The sequence below is a fragment of the Notolepis coatsorum genome (genome assembly GCF_963971535.1).
Source record: "Notolepis coatsorum genome assembly, chromosome: 6".
Taxonomy (NCBI): domain Eukaryota; kingdom Metazoa; phylum Chordata; class Actinopteri; order Aulopiformes; family Paralepididae; genus Notolepis; species Notolepis coatsorum.
This window is the reverse complement of record NC_140170.1, coordinates 107,132,596-107,155,084: the sequence shown is the minus strand read 5'-3', so window position 1 is coordinate 107,155,084 and position 22,489 is coordinate 107,132,596. Positions and strand designations below refer to the sequence as shown.

The following is a 22,489-nucleotide window of genomic DNA, read 5'->3' as shown; positions in this document are numbered from 1 at the left end:
CCTCTTAGCAATATACCTTTGTCACAGCAGACATTTTGACATGTCATGGATGGGTAAACACACTAAGAACAATGATAATAGGTCTGTAGGTGTGCCAGTGAGCCAGCCATGTACAATACTAGGGCCCTGGCATAAAATGTCTTCTGTGAGAAAGGTCTCTAGCGTACGACGAGAGGCCTTTCTGTGTGGAGTTTGCATGTTCTCCCCATGTTTGTGTGGGTTTCCTCCCACACTATAAACAATAAATGTATGCTAGGTACATACTCCTGCCATTGCCCTTTACCAAGGCACTGGCATTATAACTGGAGTTGATCCCCGGGCGCCAGGCTGTGGCTGACCTCTGCTCAATATACTTATACTTATACCTATACTTATACTATATACTATCTCCTTTACTCCATGATGCTTAGATTGACGAGGATGATGCTTAGTATATTCACCTCTCCTTGTATTTAGAGTGCTGTATAACCACCTTCCTAACTACCATTTAGTAGCCAAGAGTAAAGCCAACAAACTCGATTCTTGTACCGGATCTCCTCTCTGGTAAACAAGAATACCCTGAAGACTCTGGCAGGAGCACTCATTAAAGGGTACTACGACTATGCTTGCACCTCATGGTACCAAAGCACCTCAAAGGCACTAAAAAACAAATTACAAACATCTCAAAACAAACTACCCGTACTTTTCGGACTATAAGCCGCGGCTTTTCCCCCATTTTTCGACCCTGCGGCTTATATAACGGTGCGGCTTATATGTGACTCGACGTGACCAAACCCGAAAATCTAAAAATCTAAATATTGCTTTTTTGACTGCATTGAAATGTTATTTATCTGTTCCCTTATTTGCTAAACTTAATACAACTTGTAAATGAGTTAATTCTTGTTATTTGTCCGACAGTATTGTGTCCCAATGCTAATTACATATGGTAATTAAACATTAAAACACCTGCGGCTTATAGTCCAGTGCGGCTTATATATGTACACATCATTCAATTTAGCTGCTGCGGCTTATAGTCAGGTGCGGCTTATAGTGCGAAAAGTACGGTAGTCAGACTACTGCTTGACCTGACTCCTAGAACCCACCTCACCCCTGCCCACTTTGACAACCTAGGATGGCTTAGAGTAGACGACAGAGTACAGCAACTTGCAATGGGCCTGGTCTACAAGATACACTACACGACCAAGGTACCCATGTACATGTCAAAATACCGTAATTCCTCTAATAGTAACCCCGGCTTGTATTTGTTTCAACTGTAGCGGATACCAGGCTTGTATTAGGAGGAGGCATGTATAAGAGAGAGGCCTATATTTCTAATTTTCAAACAGATCATAATGAATAAATCAACATTTTGTGTCAGTTTGAACCCAGTAAAATGTACTGGGTTCATTTATTGAAACCAATCAAGTACTGTATGAAATACGGTAGTAAACAGTGCAAATACAGGTGGTCAAAAAAAGTTAAATAAAGTAAAATAGTGCAATCACAATACTGGTATAATAATAATAATAATAATAATAATAATAATAATAATAATAATAATAATAATAATAATAATAATAATAATAATAATAATAATAATAATAATAATAACTTCGTTTTATACAATTCTGAGGTAGGCTTACTCTCTTGGTAAACATTAACACCATACCATTATATGGTATTTACTGCACAGCCAGGCCAGCATATAACAACAATAACTCTAATATACATGAAACCCGGCTTGTATTAGGAGGCCGGCTTATAATTGCTTAGCTCAACAGCGCACCCGGTCATTAATAGAGACCCGGTTTTTAATTGAATACCGGTTACTATTAGAGGAATTACGGTACTTCCCAAAGGTCAGTGAATACCACGATCACAACACCAGAGGGAGCTCCACAAATCATGTTAAACCCAGATTTGGCTCAAACAAGGGACTAAACACGTTTCGCAATTATGCCACATAAATGTGGAACGCCCTACCCAAAGCTGTAAAGGAATGTGAATCACTACCCACCTTCAAAAACACCTACGGGAGAAAAAAATAAAAATAAAACTACTACTACAGTAAATGGCCAAGTATGGCTTTGTCAGTATTCCAATGTACAGTGTACAGTGTCCCCCACCCCCCCCTACCCAACCCCCCCCCCCCCACCCCCAATGTACAGCCCCCCACCCACCCAACCCCACCCCACCTACCCAACCTCCTCCAATGTACAGTGTCTACGTCAAATGTATATACACTCTTTTTCTGGACACTTTTTGTATCACAAACAGTACTGTATTTGCAAATCTGGTATGTCATAAATGTATAGATGTAGCAGTACTGTCTATCTGTATGTTGTGTATGTCATATATGTTATGATGAATTGAAATTGGGGGACCCTGATGTAAACAAGACGAAAGTCTTTCTCTGGTCTGCATCCCCTTAACAATTGTATGTATTGAGCTGTACTGTACTGTACCCATTCTGCAATCTGTTAATAAACTTTTCAATCAATCAATCAATCAAGCCAGCTCTGCTCAACAATTAGACCTATCTCAAACCCTGCCCCTTTTCTTGATCCTCCAATCACAGCTGTCGCTTACCTCGGACTTCCTCGTACAAACCTTGTTTGTACGAGGAAGTCAGAGGTAAACGACAGCTGTGATTGGAGGATCAAGAAAAGAGGGCAGGGTTTTGAGACAGGTCCATTGCACCACCACAAATACCACGTTGTGGGTCAAAGAACACTGTCAAACTCGGGTGGTCGGGTGGCGTAGAGATTGCGCTCGTCACCAATGCAAGAGGCTGCGGTCTCGACTCCCGGAATCAGCATTGCCTGCGGTTTGGGCCGATCGTCATACTAACTCGTTTGGCTGAGTTAGCGGGAGGGAAGTCGTGGGTGGTAATCTGGCGTTGTGGACAGCGACGCCTACAGGTCAGGTCTGGGCGCCTGCTCAGCGAAAGGCAGGAAGTGGTGAAGGCAGCGTGACCTCCCGCGCGTTACACTTCACCAATGAGAGTCCTCGCTGCCAGGTGAAAAGAGAGCCGCTGGCTGTCTCCGCATGTGTCGGAGGAAGCATGTGGTAGACTTCAGGGTTCCCTTGTACCGACCAGTAGGGGGAACATGCGCACAACAACCAGGTAGGGGAGGGGGGCAATTGGCATAACGACTAAATTGGGATGGGGAGAAAAGCATAGAAAATCAGGCAAAAAAAAAATATATATATAAATAAAAAAAGAACGCTGTCAAACTCAACAATGTAGAAATGTCTTGGGCCTCCTGCGATCAATAGAAACACTGATCAATCCCGTTACTGACAGTTTTCTGATGAACAGGGGACATCATGAAGGACTGCGACGAGGGCAGCGTGATCCACTATGATGACAACGCTATCTCCAAGCTGCTGGACCGCAGCCAGGAACACACAGAGGACACGGAGATCCAGAACATGAACGAGTATCTCAGCTCCTTCAAGGTGGCCCAGTATGTGGTGAAGGAGGAGGAAGGAGAGGTGAGAGGCTGTAGCCATGTTCATAGTCAGTGTTGGGTGTTATGTTGTTCTGGGGTCACGTACATTAACACATTCCCTGCCACGGTTATATCCATCAATGTAGGCTCACTGCCACCACTCTAAGCCTATGGAGATGTTCACCTTCTTTGCAGGGCTATAACTTTTTTAATTGTATTGCTAAATTGACATTACTATGGCCCATTCAATATCGATTATCTATCATTCAGGATGTAGGAACGTTATAATTTTTCATTCATAGATTCTTCCAAAAATACCTTCTAGAATATAAGTATGTTTTTATCGTTTTCATACAACGTGAGTTATAGGCATAAACACATATATAGATTATCAACTGCCGTTTATTCCGATTACACGCTATATTAAAAAATTCAACTGTATATGATCCTATACGTTATGATTCATCATGCACGGATGAAAGGGGGGGGGGTCGTTTATAATTCCGTGATCGTCAGTAAATGCTTTATGTAGTATGGGTGATTTATTGATCAGATCGGTTTGCAGTGAAAAAAATAAACAATCAAGCTGAAAGTAACGTTAGTGTCCTCTTACCGTGCGTCAATGAGACTGGCGGTGAAAGATCCCAGGTATAGGACGTCGATCGCCTAGGTCCATTTCCGGTTTGTATGATGCAATAAACGCCGAAATCATATATATTATTAAGTTTATAAAGCGATCGATATGTACTATTGTGTCTGTCGGGAGCCTTGCGACAATATCTGACGGCCGGATGAATTTAATGGACGCACAGCAGCAATATCCTGTTTACCAGTGTAACTCGCCCGACCATCCACCAGGCGGCGGTATTGAGCCGTCGGTTTTTTGAGCCGTAGGGTCCAGCTGCAGCGCCGAAGGTGTATATATGAATTATGCCATGGCGGAAAAATTAAATATTGATCTCAATATCGCTGTACAGCGCGGTTTGGCAGACAACGCATGGCCGGCAATAACGCTGTACAACGTGATTGGCGGGGAATGTGTTAATAATGGCATGGTGTAGGGTCAGAACAAATTGAAATATTAGAATTTCAGTCTAATAAATTTTTTTTACAGTAATAAATACATACATTTAAAGTCCTATATGAGGTGAACTGAAAATGCATCATTGGTTCATTTATTGGTTGAGCTGTTGGGATATGAAGACAATTTCACCAAATATTACCAACATGGTTCTAAAAGAGAATCACATACCACCACCTTTAACCCTTTCACTACCACACTACAGACGGTAAACTGTCTGTAGTGTGGTCGTGAAAGGGTTAACCTTCTACAGTGTTTAAGGAGCAACCAGAACATGTATTACCTCTTGTGTGTGTGTGTGTGTGTGTGTGTGTGTGTGTGTGTGTGTGTGTGTGTGTGTGTGTGTGTGTGTGTGTGTGTGTGTGTGTGTGTGTGTGTGTGTGTAGATAGATATAGTATACTTATACAGTATACTTACACTTATATTTGGAAGTCTTGGCCATGTATATAAATGCACCATGAGCGGTCTGAGAATTGCTGCAATGTCAAAGAGAAAAGACAAACAAATTGCCAAATATTGCTCTGTCTCTGGCATATTACTGGCAGCTTAGCCGCGTGGAGAAGGAGGTGCTATGTGTACCCTTAAGTGTTCAGTGCTGCTTGGCCCCGATATCATTTGATTCCCTGTTTGTCATATAATTTGTGGAACCAAATAAAGTAATCAAATGCGCGCGTGTGTGTGTGTGTGCGTGCGTGTGTGTGCGTGTGTGTGTGCGTGTGTGTGTGCGTGCGTGTGTGTGTGTGTGCGTGCGTGCATGTGTGTGTGCACGTGTGCGGGTGTATATTCACGTGCACTGTGGTGTCTTCATGTTCCCTGGAGCAGGAGGAGGAGGTGCAGCGGGAGGTCATCAAGCAGGAGGAGAACGTGGACCCGGACTACTGGGAGAAGCTGCTCCGCCACCACTACGAGCAGCAGCAGGAGGACCTGGCCCGCAACCTGGGCAAGGGCAAGCGCATCCGCAAGCAGGTCAACTACAACGACACCACCCAGGAAGACCAAGGTTGGCCACTGCACTGACTCACACACACACACACACACACACCTAGAACCCTCTTGATGACGTAGCCGATTGCTTAACCCTTTCACTGCCACCCTACCAAATGGTTAGCCCTTTCACTGCAGCAATACGGAAGGTTAACCCTTTCACTGCACCCCCCCACGACAAAGGGTTAACCCTTTCACCACCACCACACTATGTTTATGTTTATTTAGGATCCCCCATTAGCTTTTGCACTTGATAAAAGCTATTCTTCCTGGGGTCCGGTACTTAAAACAATACAACGATATTCAAGACATCATTATCAACATCAATTACATCATTATCAACATCATTATCAACATCATTAACAATCTCATCCTCAGTTAAGGATGACATTGTACAAGATACTTATTAGTATAAAGTATTAAAATTAAATAATTCAAATCAAATAAATAGTGCTTCCTGAGCAGCACTCACTGCCATCAACATAAATACAATTAACAAACAGTTAACCGTCTGTAGTGTGCTAGTGAAAGGGTTAACCTTCTGTAGTGTGGTAGTGAAAGGGTTAAAGGGGACATATTATAGAAAATAATAACTTTGTTTATTTAGGTGATGTTTGGCCAGGGGTTTGAACTCTTCTGATTAACTAAAGCTGTTAGGAATTATTGCCCTGTGTGTTGTCACAAGGGATGTCAATCAATTAGCTTTAATTGATCACTTACTGTAACTGTGATTGATTACTTTAAATCTGGTCTGTTGCTGCATCCACCAGGACTGGTGTTCGATACAGAGGAATAAAGATAATTAACGTTTGATTCAGACTAGTGTCTTTGCAAAAAAACCTAATAAACATGGATTCCATGGATTCGATGAAGTCCTTGAAGTTGTTGAAAATATAATATGTCCCCCTTTAAGCTGGTCATATTTTAGTGAATTTCTCTTTGGTTATGGGTCTTGCACCATGTATATCCAGTACATGAATGAAGTAATCCCACAGACTTTTACAGTAGGCTTCTAGTCACACCTGCTGTTCTTAGCAGTAGGTGTTTGAACAGAAGAGAATGGGCAGCTTACTCAGGCATACTATAAGTGTCGGATAGAGAGACTTTCTATCTCCCAGTGGCCAGAGTACAGGAGTGGTATGTGCATGAACCCCCGACTGTAGTGGTCTGTAGTAGTCTGCAGTGCCATGGCGCCCCCAGCTGGCCTTATGTAGAAGTGAAATGCACTGTACTGTTTCTCTCTGATCTGTGGCTCAGAGTGGCAGGATGATCTTTCAGACAATCAGTCCGAGTACTCCGTGGGGTCCGAGGACGAGGATGAAGATTTCGAGGAGAGGCCTGAAGGTGGGTGGCACACACCAGCACACAGCCTCCATACTGGTAGTGTTGTAGTGTCAGGGGCCTAGCAGGCCAACCTCCTACACAGCCTCCATACTGGTAGTGTTGTAGTGTCAGGGGCCTAGCAGGCCAACCTCCTACACAGCCTCCATACTGGTAGTGTTGTAGTGTCAGGGGCCTAGCAGGCCAACCTCCTACACAGCCTCCATACTGGTAGTGTTGTAGTGTCAGGGGCCTAGCAGGCCAACCTCCTACACAGCCTCCATACTGGTAGTGTTGTAGTGTCAGGGGCCTAGCAGGCCAACCTCCTACACGGAGCTCTGTGTCACATGCCTCATAACTGTAACCACTGTAGACTCAAAAAGATGGATGGAGGGGACAATTAATAAAAGATGATTTATTCAATATGTCAGGGGAAAATACAACAAGCGTATGTAGCGCAGGTTCGTTTATTTCCTCTCAGAGATGTTTTGAAATGTCATCCAATGACGGCAGGCCTCGGCCTGGATCTATCCATGGGTGACACACGTCGTACGAAGCATCCGCCTAATCAGTCACTGTGTTGGGGTGTTTCCCTGTAGGTGGGCGCAGGCAGTCCCGCCGGCAGCTGAGAGGTGAAAAGGACAAACCTCTGCCGCCCCTACTGGCACGCGTAGGGGGCAACATTGAGGTAAAGGCGACGTCAGTCGTGTAGATAGAAAGGGAATCGTTCCTATCCCTGATGTTTATTGTCAATTGCATCCGCAGTGGCGGAAAAAAGTTGTCAAATATTCTCTTTTCTGTTTAGAAGCACTACTTAATGGGGCATTCTGTCGATTTTTTACCTGATATCCTATAATTCTGTAGTGATGAGGACATGTAATAATAATCAGAAACTTTACCAACCTGTCTCTAGAGCTCGGTTGCATCGCGGCTCTATGGGCAACAGCTGTGTGACCTGTGGTAAGTTTGATGTTGTCCTGCTCATGTTAGGTGCTGGGGTTCAACGCTCGCCAGAGGAAGGCCTTCCTCAATGCCATCATGCGCTGGGGCATGCCTCCTCAAGATGCTTTCAACTCCCATTGGCTGGTCAGAGACCTCAGAGGGAAGAGTGAGAGGGAGTTCAGGTACTAAAATTTTTTTCTATGATGGACTGTGTTACGAAAACGGTCAATGTTTGAGGGCCATGGGTTATGTTATGTATGTTGTGTTTTCTAAACCTTTACCTAGAAGGGTATTGTGACGAGCCTACAGGGGTTCTGATGAAAGGAGATGGAGACCGGGTGACAGTACACACAAGAAAGAGATCACAACAGCCATAGTAACACTGATAACAACTGTTAATCAGACACTCGTCTCTTACAGCTGTGTCTGCTCACAGCTCCGCCTCTAGCAATAAAATGCAGAAAACGTTGCAAATTTCTTTGCAATTCCTGAAAAAAGTATTCATGTGTATTTCATAATTTGTCAGTTTGACGGCACTAGGACTGGTGTTATGTACTTAAAAGGGAAATTGGACAGTTACCAATAGGGCCTGTGTGTGTAATAAAATTTCATTTTCATAGCAAAGTCTTGTGATTCAAGTCAGCACCAGTGTTGAAAGTGTTTTATTATCTCATCTAACTACAGTGGAAAGTGGCCTTCTTGTGTTTAATTGAGTTGCTTTTTTGTGTGTTTTCTTTGCTCCACGTCAGGGCCTATGTGTCTCTGTTCATGAGACATCTCTGTGAGCCGGGGGCGGACGGAGCGGAGACCTTCGCTGACGGAGTCCCGCGCGAGGGTCTGTCTCGACAGCATGTCCTCACCAGGATTGGAGTCATGTCCCTTGTTAGGAAAAAGGTACCAGTTGTTCAGTCGTCCATTAAAGCTCCACGATGACCTCATTTATTACAGTCAATCTTTATTTTCACTGCAACAATTCAATTCAATTCGATTAAAAACTGTTATTACATACTTACGGTCCATATAAAAGACAATACATAGAATAAAATAAATATGAAAATGCCATAAAAGCACAATTATAAATAATAGTTTAAAAGAAAAGAAAAGAAAAACATAAGGTTGCTGCTACACCTTATGTTAGACACAACCAAGATGATCTCATTTACACAGTAATTTACCCTGCAAACTTTATTTTATTTTATTTGTACTTATATGTACAGAACATTCAATAATTTCAAGTAAACTGTAAAACAAGAGCAGTCGTACAATCAAAAACACAACAGTATAGTACAAATAAATAAGGCAATGGGACAGTAGCAGGTCAGGGAAAACAAGAACATGAGAGAAAGAACCCCATGAGAGAAAGAACCCCATGAGAGAAAGAACCACATGAGAGAAAGAACCCCATGAGAGAAAGAACCACATGAGAGAGAGAACCCCATGAGAGAGAGAACCCCATGAGAGAAAGAACCACATGAGAGAGAGAACCCCATGAGAGAGAGAACCCCATGAGAGAAAGAACCACATGAGAGAGAGAACCCCATGAGAGAGACAACCCCATGAGAGAGACAACCCCATGAGAGAAAGGATAGAAATCAAACTGAGAAGCACGGTTCATATCACATACATTATTGTTATCACAAACATAGTTATTTCAAATAGATGGCCAGCAACAAGAAAATATTTCTTGAATGCAAGGCAGATCTAATTTTGATCAGAAAACAAACAGTCATCATATTGAACCTGTGTAGGCAGAGACTCAATGGTCCTGTTTTTGTTTGTGTTTACCACGTTTGCTGGGTTTGTGTACGAGTCCTATATTCATATGTACGAGTGGTGTACAATATGTTCTGAACAGGGACATCTTCACTCCACCTGTACACATACTAAACGTACGTGAGATAATGTTTGCTTGTGCATACAACATGCAGCATTGCTTATAAATAGCATCTGCCATTTGTTCTGTAATAAAATGTCCAAGATATTCAACCTTATTACAACCACCAAGATTGTTATCAGACAATTTGAAATTAAGACATTTTAGACATTTGTCCTCTTTGGTTCTACATATCATGACAACACTCTTTACTGGCATTCTATTTGATATCATGTTCCACACCTGTACTGTACACGGAACAGTAAGTTCCACCACAAGTTCATCTGCATACATTATATGGTTCACTAGAGTATTACCAATCATGCACCCAGTATTACAATTGCAAGTATTACAATTGCACCCAGACTTTCAATTGCTTCAAATGGACAGACCATCCATATATAGATTAATATAAATTAATATAAATTCCCCTTTGTCTGACACCATTGCTAACCCCAAATGGGGCTGAGACACTATTGCCACATTTTACCTGCATATTCTGATGGTCATACCAGTAAGCCAGAATGCAATGTATTTGGGAACCCCTCTTTGACTCAATTTAACTTTGATTCAATTGTTAATGATGTTAATGATGATTAACAACGGCTTTGGAAGCACCAATAAAACATAAACAAACTGATGAGCTTTGACCTCTATATTTGTTTATTATTTATTTTAAGACACATATACCCAAGTCAGTGCCGTGTTTAGCTTTAAAACCAAACTGGTTAGACCAGGGGTTCCCAAACTTTTCAGGCCGCGACCCCCAAATAACGGTGTCAGAGAGCCGCGACCCCCACTATTATAGGAGGTAAAGAAAATATCTATATATTTTTTTTTTTATAAATGGAAATGTATGGTTGAAACATGCACACGTTCAAACGCACACACACTAATAAGCATTGGAGGCTTTTAACCAGGGCCGGACTGGGGAAATCATTCAGGCCAGGAAATATAGTGCAAAATATAGCCCCAGTCAGGCCACTTTTTAAGCAGGGGGTCTGGGGGTCCCCCACCAGGACATTTCTTGTTACTGTACAAATACTTCATTTCCTGCATTCTGGTGCAGGAATCTTTTTATTTGTACCCTTTAAATGCCAGTGTGTGTGATGGCATCACAAATTATTGTTAAAAAACAGGCTAGCATATGTATGATTAGCAACAACACTGATTTTGATGGATTTTCTGTTTTTTTGTAATGTCAGATTGAAAATAATACAATCTTTTATTCAACTTTAGCCCTGATCATAACACCACATATTCATTTTATAATTCTAACCCTTTAAATGCCAGTGTGTGTGATGGCATATATTTGCAATATATCAAATGCAAAGTCGATTTTTCTGGGGGGGATTATTACAGGCTAGCATGTGTCAATGATTAGCAACAACAGTTTTTTGTAAGGGTCCCGCCTCCACCAATCACATGCGGCTCCCTTTGTGTGTGTGTGAGAGCAAGAGAGAGAGAGAGATAGTTCTCCAACTTGTGTGAGTTGCAGTGATCTCCTGGTTGTTCCCCACCTAGGTTATCTAACTATTGCGCTGCTGCAACTAGAAACACTGGCCTGGCCTGCTTCTAAGTTCAGTGGCCTGACTGCATAAAACAAACAAAAAATGTATTTAAAAAAAAAAATAATAATAATAATTGAAATCATCTGGCGACAAATAACAAGGAGAGGAGCTATCGTCGGACTGGCATATTTAAAGTGTTCAGCTCTAATATAATCTAGACCATTTGCTTTGTTATCGGACAGCTTGTTTATAGCTTGGTACACCATGTGACATAATCATCATTGAGTCATTACTCTCAATGTTATCTGCCTTATACAAGAACACAGTTGAATAAGGTACTATAATGCTGTCGGCATAACTCAGCAATGTTGTCTGATCCAGAATGGGATTAGAGGTAATTGCTATATCCCAACCTAATTCGGGTGAGGTGAATATTTTCTGGTCCGGTGCAGCTCAGTGGCTAAGCGCATTGCACTATTAACCCTTTCAGGTGTATGACCTGACATGTAAGATGGGACATTTTGAGGACTGAACATTCTAATGCTGCTCGCCACTGAAAGTAATAAGAGTTTTAAAATGTTTAGATAGAATTCTGAGAAAACGTTCCAAAAACCTACACCTGAATGGGTTAACACTGTCAGGAATAGGAGCTTGAGTCCCACTACTGCCACCCCACACTAGAACTGTATGATGTGCAGAATGATACACGTCATGTTATTTCAAGCTATTACAGATAATCCGCACCAAAATCTGACTTTGGTTGCCGCTGACGTTGCAAAGCGCTACCAATGACAATGCAGATGTATGTGATGTAGGCAAAAGCAAGTTCCAAACTAGAGTGGATCACATAGAGAGATGGTGGAAAAATGAATAGATTATATAACTATATTTATTAATTTGTAGGGCAAAATAACTGAGAGGGCATACAGTGTATACCCTCATCTCGCACCTTGTTACCCATATGCGCATGTCCAGAATTATATTGTATATTGTTTACACAGCCTTTTTATTCTATTTACATGTTTACTTCTCCACTGTACTATAATGCTGTGACCTGTACCTGTATGTCTTCTACTACCTGTACCTCCCCATCCCCATCCCCCACGCTGCTATGATACCGAATTTCCCCAAGGGGATCAATAAAGGAATGTCTTATCTTATCTTATCTTAGGTGCAGGAGTTTGAGCATGTGAACGGGAAGCTCAGTTCTCCGGATCTGATTCCTATTGGGATGGAGCTGAAGAAACTGACGGAGAGCGTGTCCTCCGACCCCAACACCCCTGTGCCAGCAAGCCCTGTCGCTACGCAACCCAGCACCCCAGTCCCACAAGGTTAGACCCCCCCCACACACACTCTTGTAATCTGTATTCATATTCAACCCTAAACTTGAATTTAAAACTTGAAGAAAAAGAGATACATTTTTGAGTTTGAGTTGTTTTCGTACTCTGGGTTTCCAGAGAAGACTGAGTCTCTGTCGGGCTCCGCTGAGGACAAGGAGCCCCCGGAACAAGACCACAGGAAGTCGACGGAGCCAGAGGTCAGTCGCTCCGTCTCTCGTCTGCTTCCCTCCTGTATTTTCTCCTCCATCAATTCCTGTGGTCCAACGCTCCCATCTCTCAAAAGCCCCACCACTCCCATCCTAGCACACTCAAAAGCCCCACCACTCTCACCCTAGCACACTCAAAAGCCCCACCACTCCCATCCTAGCACACTCAAAAGCCCCACCACTCTCACCCTAGCACACTCAAAAGCCCCACCACTCTCACCCTAGCACACTCAAAAGCCCCACCACTCTCATGCTAGCACACTCAAAAGCCCCACCACTCTCACCCTAGCACACTCAAAAGCCCCACCACTCCCATCCTAGCACACTCAAAAGCCCCACCACTCCCATCCTAGCACACTCAAAAGCCCCACCACTCTCACCCTAGCACACTCAAAAGCCCCACCACTCTCACCCTAGCACACTCAAAAGCTCCACCACTCTCACCCTAGCACACTCAAAAGCCCCACCACTCTCACCCTAGCACACTCAAAAGCCCCACCACTCTCATCCTAGCACACTCAAAAGCCCCACCACTCTCATGCTAGCACACTCAAAAGCCCCACCACTCACATGCTCAAAATATACTCAAACACACCTTTTAAACAAACCTGTATCCTTCTAAACCCCTATCCCTCTTCCTCTTCATCTCCCTCTCTCTCCCTCTCCCTCTATCCCTTTCCCTCTCCCTCCCCCCTCTCTCCCCCCTCTCTCTTCTCTCTTTCCCCCCCTCTCTCTTCTCCCCATCTATTCTCTCTCTCTCTCTCTCTCTCTCTCTCTTCTCCCCATCTATTCTCTCTCTCTCTCTCTCTCTCTCTCTCTCTCTCTCTCTCTCTCTCTCTCTCTCCCTCCCTCCCTTTTGTTGTTGTTGTTCTTCTCCCTCTCCTCCACAGACTTCCTCCACTACAGAGACACGCTCTGTGCCTGACAAGGCTGCTGATGGTGAGGAGATCAAGCCCAGCAGCTCAGAGGAGAAAGCAGGAGAGGACAAGGACAGAACAGAGTCACCTGCTACAAAGACAGAGCCGTCCGCCCGCCCCCAAGAAACCGCTTTGAAACAAGCAGAGCATCTGTCCAATCAAATGTCACCCAAAGGTGAAGCTCCTCAGGACTTTGCAGTGACCAGTCTTTACGTTCTACTGCATTGTAACTGGTTGCTACTAGTTTAATCGTCTGATTATTTGTGGTTATTGTTGCCCCTCAGCGGAGCCTTGTAAAGAGGCGGAGAAGCCTTCAGAAAAAGCCGACGGTGATCTGATGGCGCCTACAAAAACAGAAGATAAGGAAAATAAACCAGGTATGCGTAGAAGGTTCTGGTTCCCCTTCACTGCCTTCCTTTGCACAAGCACTGCATGCAGCTCATGAAGAATACAAGATAAGAGGTGAGAGTGAGATTAACGCGTGAGATTTATTTTTAGCTAGAAGATCATCATTCTGTATTGATGTTGTTCTTCTCAGCTATCTCAGATGACGTCAAAACTGAAGATGTACCAGAGGGCCGATTAAACGGAGAGAAAGACACGCTGGATGAACCAGACGAGAGTAGAAGAGAGGACAAGAACGGATGCAAAACCAGGTTCATGTTCAACATCGCAGATGGAGGTTTTACAGGTGAGGAAGGTACCGGTACAGTTGGTGTAGCTTAACTGTATAAACATCTAATTGAAAAAAATGCTGTTTTTTTCATAGCTTATGGGTGTGAAAACCACATGTGTTTTTATCAAGCATTTTGCGTCATTGTTGTTGTTGAGTTGTAATCTCTATTACAAACACAGTGACTTGCACATATACAACCTTTACATTTTTAGCTTCTGTTGTAGAATTGACCTATCTCACACCCCGCCCTATTTCTTTGATCCTCCAATCACAACTGCACATTGTTAATTTTGTCAGCTATTTTTCATTTTAGTTTTAGTCTTAGTCATGTGTCAAATGCTCTTTTTAGTTTTCATCATATTTAGTCACCTTTATCTATTTTGTGTTTAGTCTCGATTTAGTCTTTTTTGTTTACCACTCAGTTACAACCTCATAAGTTGGCGTGATATTTTTCTAAACAAAAACAAGCTAACGTTAGACTAACATTATTGCAATCTAAGCAATCTAACCTGGTTACATTTACCTGGATTTCCTTGTGGAAGGTCTTCAGATGTCGTTTGAGATTAGTGGTGTTTTTACCCTTAATTCGATGACCACATTTCTCCCCGGGCTGAGTGGGCTCTCCTTCTTCTCCTCCTCCAATACATAACCTATATAAATAAAGGTAAAAAAATACCCTGTTGCCCCGCCATTGTTCCATTAAACCCCTGTCGTGTGCAATTACTGCTGTCAGTGTCTAGAACGCTGGCTAACACCAATTTTTAAATCTGATAGCAGGATGTCGGTAGCCAACTACAGGCCAATCAGCATCCTATCCACCATATCTAAGGTTGCTGAAAAGTGGGTGTCGAAACTTATGATTAAACATCTGGACAAAGGTCACACCCCACTCCACCCACTTCAATTTGGCTTCCGCGCTCAGCACTCCACTGAATCGGCAAACTGTGTTTTTATTGAAAAGGTTAAATATATGTTGGACAAAAACCCATATGTAGGTGCTGTGTTCCTGGATCTTAGAAAGGCGTTTGACACTGTCAACCATCAAGTACTTTTGGCAAAGTTGTCTCATTTCAATTTCTCTGCAGATACAATTCAATGGTTTAAGTCTTACCTAACAAACAGAAAACAATGTGTCATGGTTGATGGTGTCAAATCTCCTTATCTTGACAATCCAGTCGGTGTGCCGCAGGGATCGATCCTTGGGCCATTGCTGTTTTCCCTGTACATCAATGACCTGCCGGACATATGCCCTGATTTCAATGTACAGATGTATGCTGTCGACACAGTAATTTTTGTACATGGTAAAAAAACGGACCTGATCTCATGTAACCTCTCAAATGCAATGAACAAGGTCCAACACTGGTTGCAAAATTCATGCCTACTGCTAAATACAAAAAAAACTGTATGCATGACGTTCAGCAAACGACCAGTCAGAATCACAAGATCTAATGTGTTTCTGGGGGGGGGGGGGGGGGGGAACTGGAATTGGTTTCCCATTTCAAGTACCTCTGCATCATCTTGGACTCGAACCTATCCTTTAAGAAACATGTCAAAAAAGTTAAACGCACAATTCATTTCAATTTAGTTAATTTTAGACAAATCCGGCCTTTTTTTAACAGTTGATGCTGCAAAAACGTATCTTCATTGCATGATATTCTCACACATTGAATACTGCTTCACAAACTGGTCATTTGCTGGTGTCACTGTCATGAAACACATCGAACAGCTTTATCATAGAGCCATCAAGGTATTTGCCAGGAAACCATTGGCATACCACCATTGCAATATTTTGAAACAATATAGCTTTTTGAGCTTTGAAAATTTCAAAGTCTTAAAAAGCTCTTGTTTCATCTACACATGCCTACATGGACTAGCTCCCCCTCCTGTACAGGAATTCATCTACAAAAAAAGAAACACTGGACTCTGCACCAGGTCAGACACCAGAGGTGACTGCATGGTCCAAAGTAGACTGACCACGTTTGGCCAAAACGTCCTGTCCATAAAAGGCAGTCAAACATGGAACAGTCTCCCCATTTCCATAAGGGAAAGCCCCACCCTTGCTTCTTTTAGAGGGCAAATAAAAAAATGGCTGAAGACCAACCAGTCATGTGAACACATGTGACATGCTGTTATGTATTTGTACATGTTTTTTTTTACTGTTTTTATGTGTCCTGTTTTTATGTATTTGTACATTTCTTACTGTTTCTATGAGTCCTGTTTTTATGTTTGGGGACAATGGATGGAAATTAGCCTCGTGCTAAATCCGGCAATTTTTACACTCCACAGTGTTCATTAATTTTGCATTGTCCCGTCCAAATAAACGAATTAAATAAATAAATGCTGGCTAAGAACAAATAACACAGGTGAGGAAATTAATCAAAGCGCTTGCGCTGCACACATAGGAAACGGAAATGCTGCAATAATAATAACATGAATTATTCTAAAAGTCGTCTTGTTTTAGCCAAGAGAGATTTCGCAAGGTTTTATTTTGTAAACGACATTTTGTGTTGTCATTTGTAGTCAACGTCATTGCATGAATTATTTAGTCACGTTAGTGTCTCCATTAACTCATTGACCGCCACGCATTAGCCTCATCCTGTAGTAGCTACCGCCAGCGCTGTAAATGGTGGGAGTCGCTCACCTTGTTTGCAGGGCTATAAGTATAACTATTTAAATATTATAGCTATATATGCAATAGTATGTCCCATTTGACATCGAGTATCTATCGTTCAAGATGTGAAAAAGGAATATTTTTTCCATCCATACATTCTCGTTTTATACCGTGGTGAATATAAGTATAGTTTTAGAGTGGTCTAGGGTAATTCCTGGAAGGCTAGTAATAGCCTGCGACGCATATTATACTTAATCCATTGGCATTTTGTCCCTATACACGCTACAATAAAAAATTCAAATGCATATGATCGGTATATTATGTTCCATCATGCATGCATGAAAGGGGGGGTCGTTTCTGATTAATTGATTGTCAATAATTAGTCAACTATTAGTCGACTAAAAAAAAATATATAATATATATATATATATATGTTTTTTTTAATCATTCCATTTGGGCTGTGGGGGTGCTTAATGTCTGAAGGAGTCGACGGAAGGCTTCTTGTCCTCTGCGAAAGCATGCAATTGGTCCACTGATGGATACATCTTGATATTTGTCTAGTCTAGTGTGTTCATTAGATGGGTGAAATCATCTTTCAGTGCCTCTGTGCCTGTTTTCATAGGCAGTTAGCCTCTGGTATGCATGCCATTAGCGTTAGCCACGCTTCTATGCCTCTTTTCTTTTGGAAAGAATGATAAAAAAAGTTATAAAAAAATTAATTTTTTATTTTTATTTTTTTGCATTCGACTAAGAGGTTGGCAGTTGACTACGGCTCCTTTCGATCGATTAGTAGACTATTCGACTAATAGGGGTCAGCCCTAAACTGCAGCAATAATTGTGATTGGAGGATCAAGAAAAAAGGAGAGGCTTGAGATGGGTCCATGTTAATGGTTTGTTGTGCCCCTCAGAGCTGCACACCCTCTGGCAAACGGAGGAACGGGCAGCGTTGTCATCTGGGAAGATGTATGACATCTGGCACCGTCGCCACGACTACTGGCTGCTGGCTGGAATCGTAACGTATCCTCTCTCGCATCTGGCATTGTCATCTATTTATCTACGTCCTTAAGGGAACTGGAGCTCCGTAACACTGACAAAGAGATATTTACAGCTAACCATTTCAGCAAACCCCAGTGTCCCTGTACTGTTTTGAAGTCCCGTAGAAGTGTTCTATCATTCAATTTATTCTCCTTGACTAGGCCTCTGTTTCAGACATGGCTATGCCCGCTGGCAGGACATACAGAATGACCCGCGCTACGCAATCCTAAACGAGCCCTTCAAGACGGAGATGCACAAGGGCAACTACCTAGAGATGAAGAACAAGTTCCTGGCTCGACGCTTTAAGGTGAGTTTGCGAATGCTGTTGTCTTTGTTAGAAATCACTTCCGCCGTCTGAAATGCACCAATGAACCTAAATAACCTTTTTATCTGGATACTAGGTGAGACAAAAATAAACTCCATCTATCTTTCATCTCCTTGTGTTTTATTTTATCTCTTTCTATCTCTTCTTTTATCTTATTCATGCCACCTCCTCTCCTCTCCTCTCCTCTCCTCTCCTCTCCTCTCCTCTCCTCTCCTCTCCTCTCCTCTCCTCTCCTCTCCTCTCCTCTCCTCTCCTCTCCTCTCCTCTCCTCTCCTCTCCTCTCCTCTCCTCTCCTTTCCTCTCCTCTCCTCTCCTCTCCTCTCTATGCGTAGCTGTTGGAGCAGGCTCTGGTGATCGAGGAGCAGTTGAGAAGAGCGGCCTACCTGAACATGACCCAGGACCCAAGCCACCCGGCCATGGCCCTGAACACACGCTTTGCTGAGGTAGAGTGTCTGGCTGAGTCCCACCAGCACCTCTCCAAGGAGTCCCTAGCTGGGAACAAGCCTGCCAACGCTGTGCTGCACAAAGGTCTGTGTCCCAGTGTAAAACACCTAACAAACTAATCACAAACTCCATCCAGGATACAGTGCCATTGTCATTTTTTCATCCTAGGCATCCTAGGTAAGTAATGAACAAAGACTGTGAAATATGTATCATTGTTGTTTATCAGCTTGATGTTACACTAAAACATCAGATAAACCTAATCTTTAATTGAGTTTAAATTCTTCAAAGAAAACAAAATGTATAGTGAAATCATCTTTGAGATAGGGTGCCAAAAATCCACAAGGGCATTGTATGTGCATTTTAGTGAATTATTGCTATAACATACTGTGAGTCTATCCAGTCGGTCAGTTCTCCTCGCTTCTTGTGGTAATACCATACCTAATATGAGTGTATTTGCCATGTAAGTACCGTACTTTTCGGACTATAAGCCGCGGCTTTTCCCCCCATTTTTCGACCCTGCGGCTTATATAACGGTGCGGCTTATATGTGACTTGACGTGACCAAACCCGAAAATGTAAAAATCTAAATATTGCTTTTTTGACTGCATTGAAATGTTATTTATCTGTTCCCTTATTTGCTAAACGTAATACAACTTGTAAATGAGTTAATTCTTGTTATTTGTCCGACAGTATTGTGTCCCAATGCTAATTACATATGGTAATTAAACATTAAAACACCTGCGGCTTATAGTCCAGTGCGGCTTATATATGTACACATCATTAAATTTAGCTGCTGCGGCTTATAGTCAGGTGCGGCTTATAGTGCGAAAAGTACGGTACACACTGTGAAATACTATAAATAAATACAATTACGTGTTACTGTAATCGAAAGTTACGAATAACGTAACTAGTAACTTAACTAATTACTTTGATACAAAGTAATCAGTGAAGTGATTTTGATTACTTTTTAAAGGAGTAATAATATATATACATAATGTCACGCTCAACACAGGAGCCAACTTGATTACTAAAGCACTGCAAACCACACAAGCTAATACTAATACTGCTAACATGCCAGCTTACACACACTCTGTGACCTGTACTGTAATATGCACAATAAACACTCCAGTGACTGCTATGGCAGGAGGGGGAAAACATGCTGCCACGGCCACCTAGACACCCGTCCACCCTAGTGGAGCACCGTGGAGGCCATACAGGCCAGGGGACACCCGTCCACCCTAGTGGAGCACCGTGGAGGCCATACAGGCCACCTAGACACCCGTCCGCCCTAGTGGAGCACTGTGGAGGCCATACAGGCCAGGGGACACCCGTCCACCCTAGTGGAGCACCGTGGAGGCCATACAGGCCAGGGGACACCCGTCCGCCCTAGTGGAGCACTGTGGAGGCCATACAGGCCAGGGGAGACCCGTCCACCCTAGTGGAGCACCGTGGAGGCCATACAGGCCACCTAGACACCCGTCCACCCTAGTGGAGCACCGTGGAGGCCATACAGGCCACCTAGACACCCGTCCACCCTAGTGGAGCACCGTGGAGGCCATACAGGCCTAGACACCCGTCCACCCTAGTGGAGCACCGTGGAGGCCATACAGACCAGGGGAGACCCGTCCACCCTAGTGGAGCACTGTGTAGGCCAAACAGGCCAGGGGAGACCACCCTAGTGGAGCACCGTGGAGGCCATACAGGCCAGGGGAGACCACCCTAGTGGAGCACCGTGGAGGCCATACAGGCCAGGGGAGACCACCCTAGTGGATCACCGTGGAGGCCATACAGGCCAGGGGAGACCACACAAGCTAATACTAATACTGCTAACATGCCAGCTTACACACACTCTGTGACCTGTACTGTAATATGCACAATAAACACTCCAGTGACTGCTATGGCAGGAGGGGGAAAACATGCTGCCACGGCCACCTAGACACCCGTCCACCCTAGTGGAGCACCGTGGAGGCCATACAGGCCAGGGGAGACCCGTCCACCCTAGTGGAGCACCGTGGAGGCCATACAGGCCAGGAGACACCCGTCCACCCTAGTGGAGCACCGTGGAGGCCATACAGGCCACCTAGACACCCGTCCACCCTAGTGGAGCACCGTGGAGGCCATACAGGCCAGGGGACACCCGTCCACCCTAGTGGAGCACCGTGGAGGCCATACAGACCAGGGGAGACCCGTCCACCCTAGTGGAGCACTGTGGAGGCCAAACAGGCCAGGGGAGACCACCCTAGTGGAGCACCGTGGAGGCCATACAGGCCAGGGGAGACCACCCTAGTGGATCACCGTGGAGGCCATACAGGCCAGGGGAGAGCACCCTAGTGGAGCACCGTGGAGGCCATACAGGCCAGGGGAGACCACCCTAGTGGAGCACCGTGGAGGCCATACAGGCCAGGGGAGACCACCCTAGTGGAGCACCGTGGAGGCCATACAGGCCAGGGGAGACCATACAAAGGGATCTTATCAATCTTACCTATGCTAAAAACACAACAAAAAGTTACTCTCAGGGGAGCGTGTGGTGTAACAGCATGCAACATCTGTTGGAAAAAACACCAAAAACATTGGTTCCAGCCACTCTTCTTGATAATACAGCAGGGTTAATCCACATAGCAGAGGAAAACCCAATTAGTGGCATGTTTGTTCACAGCTTAACATTGACCAAGAGTGTCACTTTGCTTTGGGGAAGATGATAGGAGAAGGACTCCAGCCAAGCCACTCTCTGGTCCCGCAAAGTTCGGTTGGAAGTGAAGGACATCAGGCAGTTGATGGGGGAACCGTTATTGTAGATACCGGGTGGGACAGACATCACACTGTCATGAGACTTGAAGTAGTCTCCATCTTGGAACCCACCTGCCATTATAAATCCAGCCATAACAGCATCAGGGAGACTTGGAAAACAGCAGGGGAGGAACCATAGGGGCAGACCTGGGTCCCTGTTCAACCAATCTACAGCGGATAGCAGGTGTCCCAGGTCTCTCCATGATTAGTTTACATTGCCCACCATCTGATTACATTGTCAATTGTCTCAAGTGCTAGTCAGCACAGCCATGGAGCAGGGGAAAAAGTCATCAACACAGTAATCGAATACGTTAGAGGAAAAAGGGTTAATCCACAGTCTTTCTTGTATAAATAAACATAGTACATATCCACATTAGGGAGCGAGGTCTAGTACTGCTGTTCACTGAAATGTGCTCCTTGACATTTCAGCGGAAGGAATGTTTTATGCGCATCTCGGGCTATTGCATTTGATGGAGAGGGTTGTCCCACCAGCCAGAGCCGTGCACGGACTGTGCATTGAATCTTCACTGGTCAATTCCAAAATGGAAGCAAATGAACCTGCTTGATAAATTCTACATAAAGAGTCTACATTAAATAATGAATTAGTGGAATCAACCTTTGACAAGTGTGTGTTTTCTTGCCGTTACAGTGCTGAACCAGCTGGAGGAACTCCTGAGTGACATGAAGGCGGACGTGACACGACTGCCCAACATGCTGTCCAGGATCCCTCCGGTGTCGGCCCGCCTGCAGATGTCTGAGAGAAGCATCCTCAGCCGCCTCACCAGCCGGGGCAACGAGCCTCCTCCTCAACAGGTGAGACAGAGTTTGTTCACGGTGGTGAAAGGATCACACTGACCACAATTACTAGGGCTGTGGTCACTGGTCAGTTCAGTCAATTAAAAATGTAAATAGGAACCGCTACTCACTTGGTAACGATAGAACATTCATTCTCAATTGCATCTACGATTTTTTTTTACTATTTGGAAGAAAATTCTGAATTGAT

The 22,489-nt window shown here is 43.8% G+C and overlaps 1 protein-coding gene across 1 annotated transcript in view; it reads left to right on the top strand.

The window, feature by feature from the left end:
• chd5 (chromodomain helicase DNA binding protein 5) overlaps positions 1-22,489 on the top strand; it is a gene marked incomplete at its 3' end in the record, with an annotated part of 117,288 nt that overhangs the window by 93,766 nt on the left and 1,033 nt on the right. The window contains exons 21-35 of the mRNA XM_084315715.1: positions 3,302-3,477; positions 5,342-5,516; positions 6,758-6,844; positions 7,420-7,508; positions 7,811-7,944; positions 8,512-8,656; positions 12,318-12,477; positions 12,604-12,683; positions 13,583-13,784; positions 13,894-13,986; positions 14,148-14,300; positions 17,805-17,913; positions 18,106-18,238; positions 18,589-18,796; positions 22,136-22,299. Of these exons, the coding sequence (XP_084171841.1) occupies positions 3,302-3,477; positions 5,342-5,516; positions 6,758-6,844; positions 7,420-7,508; positions 7,811-7,944; positions 8,512-8,656; positions 12,318-12,477; positions 12,604-12,683; positions 13,583-13,784; positions 13,894-13,986; positions 14,148-14,300; positions 17,805-17,913; positions 18,106-18,238; positions 18,589-18,796; positions 22,136-22,299 (2,108 nt within the window). The remainder of the gene's footprint in view (positions 1-3,301; positions 3,478-5,341; positions 5,517-6,757; positions 6,845-7,419; positions 7,509-7,810; positions 7,945-8,511; positions 8,657-12,317; positions 12,478-12,603; positions 12,684-13,582; positions 13,785-13,893; positions 13,987-14,147; positions 14,301-17,804; positions 17,914-18,105; positions 18,239-18,588; positions 18,797-22,135; positions 22,300-22,489) is intronic.